The sequence below is a fragment of the Pyxicephalus adspersus genome, chromosome 3 (assembly GCF_032062135.1).
Source record: "Pyxicephalus adspersus chromosome 3, UCB_Pads_2.0, whole genome shotgun sequence".
Classification (NCBI taxonomy): Eukaryota; Metazoa; Chordata; class Amphibia; order Anura; family Pyxicephalidae; genus Pyxicephalus; species Pyxicephalus adspersus.
Genome location: NC_092860.1, coordinates 57,785,580 through 57,793,722, shown reverse-complemented (window position 1 = coordinate 57,793,722; position 8,143 = coordinate 57,785,580). Strand labels below are relative to the sequence as shown.

Genomic DNA, 8,143 nt, shown 5'->3' with positions numbered 1-8,143 from the left:
GTCGCATGCCCAGTGAGATCGGCAATTTTTTTTCTTCATCCTAGGTCACCCAATTTTGCGCCTGGGTATGGTGACGTAGGATGAAAAAAAGGAAAAAATGAAAATGGCGGCGCCCAGAGCGCCCGCTCCAGGACCCGATGCAGAACACCCTTGGATGAATCAGAGCCTGCGGGATTGAAGGTATTTTTTTTTTTTTGCAGTTTTGAGTTTAGTTCCTCTTTAAATTAGAAAAAATTCTGAGGGGGCAGGTTTATTATTGCAACAAGGGACAGCTGTTGTGCATGTTTATAAGTTATATGGCTGAAGATCCAGAATCCAGATGACAAAGTGCTTGCCTGCTCTCATTTTTTAAGTACTAATATAGCACCTGTAGCTAGATTCTTAATATGAGAAATCAGTCTAGAATGGCCACAGTACCCATGTAATCACTTATATACAAACTTCTCATTTGCTTCTAAACATACCATTTTAAGTTTCTACACATCTGTTGATTTGGTTACAATCTTGAGGTAATAACTTCTGCTCCCTGCATGTATGGTATAATGAAATGTATTTATTAAAACCCAAAATGATTGGGAAATGAAATCTTAAAACATAATGTGGACACTTCTAAGAAGATGGTATATCCATGCTTCTGTTGTGAGATTCTTTTGTTGTTTCACATTTAACGGAGACAAAATATTGGAAACTGCACATGTATTGCAGTGTAATGTTACCATTTTATCCTGATATTCTTTATGCTCCTGTTGTACCATTAGCTAACTTTTAGTCCACATTAAAAACACATTTACCCATCATATTGAGAAACAATAGACAAGGCATTCCAAGAAAACGTTTTATTGTAAAAATAAGACCGGAAGAAATCAATCAATGCAGTTGCTTTGATGGCAAGACCAGCCTAAAAAAAAAAAAAAAAAAAGTTATTTGAAAATATCTTCCAACCGCCTATAATATGGCTCATTCTATCCAAAAACAATTTTAACTCTTGAAGACAACTTGAATGGTTCATGTCATTGTGTATTCTAGCTAAACAGTATTTTCCCACTCAAACACATGCATCTGTATTTGAATGGAAAATACACAATGGGAAAAGATTTTGCCATTCAAAAGCAGCCTTAGGGTATGAGGACATGCTTTATATAATCCATGTGTCAAAGGTAATAAGGCTGACCCTTGTAAAAACGCCATTTAACTTTTTGCTTATAGATATATCATCACATATCTCAAAAATAAAAGGTTTTGAAGTCAGACATACTGCATATTCTTTTGTCAGAAGATTGTGAGATGCTATGGACCGAACTGGTGGGAAGGTTTTTTTTTTCCCCAATTTTCTCAACATAATTCGCATGTTTGTTCTTTTGTGCTCATTTTTTTGAGAAGCCACAGCCTTTTCCCCCAACAACTTGAACCCAAAAATGTCTGGGGAGAACACTGGGTTTCCTTTCTTTAGGCTTTTTCTATTGTTGCTACAATCACTGCACTGTTTTGAACGGACCATCTCAAACTAGTAGGCTAATTTATATTTTTAGCTATAGGTTAACTTTTTAAAAAATCCTAATATAAATAAAACCAGGACAGGACAGTAATTTACCCCCTGCCAAAATCAACTAGTCTAAAGTCTTAAAGTATACAACTAGTCTAATTTTAAAGGATACAAAGTTACCCATTCTGAAATTATGTGTGTTTAGAAGGTAATGGCTACTTTTAACAAACTATTGACTAAAACAGTACAGCTAGTACTACACTGCAGAACAAATTCAAAGACTGGTTTTTACTGATCATACAAAATTAGAGTGAAGAAAACTTCTAAAGGATCAAGCCAGTAAGTGTAACTTTCCTATTAAGTGCAATATGATTATGGTCACGTGACCTCAGAAGAGAACTAGGAAGCATGAATGCTGGATTACAGGGATTAGATGGGAAAAAAGCATGTTCCTAGCCTCCTATTGGGGTGTTATCTATCCAGATCACTGCCACTCAGATTCATGTAAAACAGAGTTTCTCAACTTTTTTTTTTTTTTTTTTTTTTTTTTTTTTACACAGAGCATCCCTTAAAATAATCTTCAGGGAATGTACGCTATAGTAACTATATCCACAGCTTGCAGCACATTAGTGTGGTGGAAGAATGCCTCACATTGCTGGCCAGTGGGATGAATGTCACCCTTGCAGATAGTCAAAAAGATCATTGGTGTCAGTTATAGGAAGCCCTAGCAACCTAACAAGGAACCCTAGTCTAGAATGTTTCTGACTGCAAACTGTCTCATAGAGTGGGCATGATTAAAGCTCTCAAAGGCCGGGGAGCATACCCTTTTATCAGTGAAGCTGGGTGATCCAGCGAACCTGGAATGAATTTCTTCAGTCATTTGCCGGCAAATGTTTTCAATCCTGGACCAGATGCATTTAAGTAAGGTTTGCTGAAGCACCCAGATTCACTGATGAAAGTGCATCTTTTTTCAAGCCGTGGAGAGCTTTAATAAAATCAAATGCCTTCAAAATTTTAAATAATCCCAAAATCACATGCAGATGTACTTTATCCCCCCCCCCCCCCACTTCATTCCGAACTATAGCAAATACTTACCTCACATTAAGTTTCTGATGACCAGCATCAGGCTATTTCATTCAGTCATACCTCCTGTAGTCTTACATGGACAGAAGATAGTTATCAACCTGAAACAAAAAAAAACAAAAAACAAAATTTAAACACCCCTAAAAAATAGCAAACAGCTGATAGACATTTTTTAAAATCAAGGAGAAAAAGGTCAGGCTTTGTCTATTTAAAAATACTAAAATATTTGACTGTTGCCAAGGCTTCCCTTCTCTTCAAATGCACAGTAAAACTCCAGAAGTATATTTTATTGATAGGTGTTATGAAGATTTACTACTATGAAGAAATTGGAAAATCTGTTAAGGCAAACTTGTGTTCAACACTGCCCTGCCATGGTGCAAATAAAGTCATAGTGTAGATTTTCCAGGTTTCATCGTTATTCCTGTACAATGAATAGGCATCTCTGTCCATGGAACAGGAAGGAGAGCCTAGCTGTGCATTGTGGCTGGACAGGTCAAACACAAGAATGAAAAATAATCCCTCTGAAAAATAAACTAGTTCATGTATGCATTCAAATATGCTAGAATCAATTCTGACAGAATCCGCTTCAAACCCAGAGTATCGCAATTAAAATAAGTAATATCCAAAATCACTCAAGCATGCACTGTAGTCTTGATAGCCACTGACATGTACACCAAGATGTGTCCAAAAAGATTAGGGCCCACTTAGTCTCTAAAAGGTTACTTTATCCAGACTGGTATACTCCCATCAAATCACAGTAAATCTGCTACTTAAACTGCATAATATCATAACTCACCCCCCCCCCCACCACCTTTAAACATTTAGTAAAAACAGTTAAAAGATATTTAGGTTAAGCTAGGTTGCTTGCTGTTTGGAAGTGGCACATCTATTTAAAACATCACCTTACCAGATTGGTTTTCGAGTAGAGGGAAATAATTCCTCTAACTGCACAGCAATACTAGCATGTAAACCTAATATTTTGATGTGAAGGCAAAAAAAGTCACAGGAACAATATGAACTTGAGGAAGAGGTATGTGGACATTAGCAGAAGAGTTACCTCAAATTACCGGACTAATTCAGCAAACGAACTAGCCATGAGCAGCTTCACCAGGCTTCACAGGATGCACAACACTTGACTTCTCCAAGGAAACTGCAGCTTCTGTACTTTAAGAGGATTCTCAGAAGGCAACAGTATTTTACCATCTAATACGGTGTATGAAAAGTTTAGCTATATCACTTACAATGCTATCTGAAAATGCCTTGTATGAAATAAAAAACCTGTACAATAAAACGAGAGCACTAATGTGTGCTTACAAGACAGTAAAAGGTAACAGATAGCCAGAAGCCATTAGCTACCGTAAACATCATGCATATATTCATGTCACTTATTGCATTTTTCCTACCCATGCCTAGTCAGTTCTTTCAGTACCATCTTCCAATATATTTGCCTAGTATAATAATAATAATGGGCCTTTAATTTTGCAAATGACTGTTGTAATTTCTATTTGCAAAGACCCCAAATAAAATATTTCAGTTGAAGAACTGGCTGCCATTATAACTTAGTAGCATGCTTTACTACCATGTTTTATGCATCTATAAAATAGTTTAGCAGCATCATCATAACGTATCACGTCTGAGCATTACTGCAGGTGGCAGCATTTTGGATACTTTCTTTAGATGTACCCACATGACTATGCAGTGTGAGAATAACTCATTAAGCAAAGCAAGGTTACCCTTTCAGACAAATATCTAATTTTAATGAGATACCTATAGAGACATTAAAATTACCATTTCCCGAAAAAAAAAACCTAATATTTTTGTGTCATAGATGTTGTGCAGAAGGTAAATGTCAGAAGCACTTTTGTTTCAGATGGTCTTTTATTTAATAGGCTTCGTGAAGCCAAAACGAAGAGTACATAATATGCGCAACCACTTTGATACATTTTCTTCCAGTAAAAAAGCGACAATATTTACAAATCTTTTCTAGAACTTCTTGCAAACGTTACTGGAGAGATTGGGAAGGAGGTTCTCTTTAGGTATATCAAGGAGGTTAAGCCGCTATTTACAGTGCACCTTGGCTCTGAGCTACCTTGTTACACTAAAGGAATGTCTTCAAAGAAAAAAAAAAAAAACTATACAAGCATTTAGGGTCCATTGACCCCTGCAGTATGTACAGCAACAGGCATATCAAAGCCCACGTTGCAGCCAAGATCAAGTCCAACAGCAAACAATTATATCATGTGCTACTATCAATCTGTTGCTGATGGAGTGGATCCCCTCCAATGCACTCCATAACTTAAAGGGAAACGTCTGAAATTTGCCTCAAGGAAACAGCAAATGACAAGGGAATGTCCGTGTCAATATAAACATTAAAAAAAAAAAAAGTTAATAAAAGCACATATCCCAGTTAAAAAAAAAAAAAAAAAAAAAAAAAAAAAAAAAAAAAAAACTTATAGGGACTGCTGTTTCACATTACGAGGCAGTTATCAAGTGTATAAAAAGTGAAGACAAATAGAAAATACTACATATTAACGATTCAGCGAAGCTCCAAAAATCTTTATAAATACAGCCATTGGAAGGACGATCTTGATTCAGGAAGGTATTTTACTCGTTGTGAGAGGCTGAGGACAAGAAGCAGGCACAGGTTGTAAAGATACTTGAAGCAGATGTCAGATCTCATTATTATACCACCCCTACACTAAGCCCAACCCACAAAGCCCACTGCTAGTGTTTGTAAATCCTTTTAAACCTCCATAGAACATTTATACACATGCATTTCATGGGCTGCTGAGGTTTATTATGCATGCCCTTACAGATACCACTAGTGGAATTAGGCCCCCAAAACAGTCACATCAATCCAGTAATGCTTTGACTTACCATAGCTGTCATAACTGTCTCTATAGGAGCTTCCACCTGACCGGTCACCATAACCTTGACTTCTGCCACTGGTAAAATAAAAAAAAAAAAACAAAACAAATTAAGTATGCAAACATAACTTCTAGAACACTTTACAATTTCTTAACAAAGGAACTTACCTGCCATAGTAATCCCGGGATCCACCACCATAACCTCCACTTCGGTTGTCAAACCGGCTGCTTCCATAACCACGGTCACCACCACCTTAACCACAAAACAGACATTTTAACTGGTGCAGTTTTCTTAGCCAATTCCGACTGCCCCCTATTTTTTTTTTTAAGGATAGCAGTGCAAACAAACCTCAAACAAGAGGACTTAGGATATGTACACACATTAGATTTTTGTCATTGGAAAGAATGTTTCACGATCCTTAACAGAAAAAACAGCGCCATTCTGCTCTATGGAGAGGGGAGGGGGAAAAGGACAGAGCAGCACACCCCTGCGCTCACATTGTGAGCGCGGTCATAGGTGGACCTGATAGGATGGATCGATGATAGACGTTAGACAGTCCCTGTACACGAGACAGAATCTTGTCCTATATTATCTGACATGTGTACATAGACTTATAGAGGTTAAGACCCACCAACTTCCATGCTTTGAATTACTAACCTAAAATTACATCCAAGGTAAGCAAATACATGCAAAAATCCATCTAGTATACGGGCAATAAACTACATAATTCCCCTGTAGTGGAACTGGGCAAGGTTGACAAAAATCCTTATTTAAGTGCAACAGAGCATAATTTACTCACTGCAAAAATATCTGTTCAATGACTTCCTGCAGCATCTATTTTCAAGTATATGCCATTCACATAAACTCTAAAATATATCATCCCTGACCTCTAGGTTCATTTACTGTGGTGAAATTCAATCTTTAAAAATCAAAACTATAAACCCCAAAATAGAGGTCCAAACAGTTTCTAACAACATTGATAAATAAATGATAAATGCAGACCATTACAATGCCAAGGCCTGGTCTCCATAAATTAGTAATCAAGATTTCTGTAGCTCCATTATAAACAGTAAGGATCACATAGTGAACATACACAAAAAGCAAACCTAGTAATAAACATACCACGGCCTCTGCCACCACGGAAGAACCCTCTTCCTCCAGATGAGCCGCCTCTGTAGCCTCCTCTCCTTTCACCAGTGGACTTTCCTGCCTGATCAACGCGAATCTGACGACCATCCACAGACTAAAAAGGAAATTGAGATTTTTGCATTAAAGAGCAGATAACAATGACAACCACTTCAGATGCATATATAGCAGAGGTAATCAAGGCACAGGGGTAGAAAAAAAACTGCCAGTTCCAGATGCTTAACCTCTGTGTTCCACACAGGAAAAGACTGCAATGAATTGCTAAATTGCAACAAAGCCTTTTATCTATTGTTTATTAATACCAGGGTAAATTTAAATGCACTTATAAACCACCAACAATCCCAGCTCCAAGTACTCACTTTTCCATTCATTGCCTCCATTGCATCCTTAGCATCGTCTGGATTCTCAAATGTAACAAAGCCGAATCCACGGGATCTCTTTGTTTCCCGATCCTTCACCACAACCACTGAAAAGGTAAACAGAAGTCAATAAAACTCCAACAAACAAGAAAAAATTCTGTAAAAAAAAAAAAAAAACTAACCTTCACAGACTTGTCCATATTTGCTGAATACATCTTCCAGGCTTTGCTCATTGGTGTCAAAGCTGAGACCACCGACAAAGAGCTTTCCTTCGTTAGAAGACATGATGAGATCTATAAAGACAAAATGGCGTCTACAATTAAGTCTAACGTGTTCACAAAATGGCCGCTGATCCTCACACGCCGTTCTCATGCGTTATCCTCCTACCACCCCTCCTCACAGTAGCCTCTACCATTATAGCCACCAGCAAAGAACTCAGCATTAGGACAATATTGCAGTCATTTCTTCCCAGCTCCCGTCTACAGAAATAAACACATAGGCGAAGCCTCATTTCGCCATCAAATACAAGCGCTACATAAAATACACAAAAACATGTCTAAATTAAAGAATCCACGAACAGAGCCATGCCAATAACCGAATCCTCTCCTGTCTGACCTACAAACCCGATCACTCACATTATATTTACCTTGTCAACTTACAACAATACACCAAAAACGAAACAGCAATGCGGAATGCGCAATAGGCGCCGGACTTCGCTTTATAAAGCCTTTGTTGCCTCGCCCACTATATGAATAATTCATGACCGCGGCGGACTGTACCATCTGCTTCCTTCCTGAATAATGGCTTATCTTTCAATATTGTTACAATAGAAGTCGTCTTCCTAAAAGCAATCAACTTGTATTCTATAATTAAAAGGATACCAAATAAATTTAAATATTTGCCAATTGTTTATTAGATAAATTTACCTCTTTACAAGTTCTGAATAAACGCAGATTCTGTTAGTCCGGACCTTCCACTGCAGCAAGGGCGGGGCAATTTACTGTACTTTGATTGGCTGTATATGACTGGTGAGGGAACTCGGTCACTGCTATGGAGGCAGGGAAACAATATCAAGGAGGTGGTGAGGGCTGGTTGCTGCTGGACAGTATTTAGATGGAAGCCATGTTTATGGTGTATTTACATCTATTGTTCACGTTTCTGACTTGAAGCACAATTTAGTAGACTATCCGGTTAATAAAGCAAA

The 8,143-nt window shown here is 37.7% G+C and overlaps 1 protein-coding gene across 2 annotated transcripts; it reads right to left on the bottom strand.

Moving 5' to 3' along the window:
• Positions 1-821: 821 nt before the first annotated feature.
• Positions 822-7,726, bottom strand: LOC140326334 (cold-inducible RNA-binding protein B-like). 2 transcript variants are annotated; one of them, XM_072404823.1, is made up of 8 exons: positions 7,586-7,726; positions 7,122-7,232; positions 6,940-7,046; positions 6,557-6,677; positions 5,602-5,686; positions 5,444-5,511; positions 2,579-2,667; positions 822-898 (listed from the first exon to the last, which is right to left on the bottom strand). In XM_072404823.1, exons 2-7 carry the CDS (start codon positions 7,222-7,224, stop codon positions 2,663-2,665), a joined length of 489 nt encoding a protein of 162 aa, XP_072260924.1. In that variant the 5' UTR covers positions 7,225-7,232; positions 7,586-7,726; the 3' UTR covers positions 822-898; positions 2,579-2,662. The 2 variants fall into 2 exon arrangements, with proteins under 2 accessions (XP_072260924.1, XP_072260923.1); XM_072404822.1 differs by lacking the exons at positions 822-898; positions 2,579-2,667 and adding an exon at positions 4,426-5,187 and having other exon boundaries at positions 7,586-7,725.
• Between the last annotated feature and the right edge of the window lie 417 nt (positions 7,727-8,143).

What these genes read in the sequence shown, in the direction of transcription:
- LOC140326334 (XM_072404822.1), bottom strand. Translation starts at nt 7,224, where the DNA reads ATGTCTTCTAACGAAGGAAAGCTCTTTGTCGGTGGTCTCAGCTTTGAC. An exon ending in TGGAGGCAATGAATGGAAAA is followed by an intron (nt 6,678 to 6,939) that starts GTGAGTACTTGG and finishes TTTCCTTTTTAG; the next exon opens with TCTGTGGATGGTCGTCAGAT. An exon ending in CCGTGGTGGCAGAGGCCGTG is followed by an intron (nt 5,687 to 6,556) that starts GTATGTTTATTA and finishes TTTGTGGTTAAG; the next exon opens with GTGGTGGTGACCGTGGTTAT.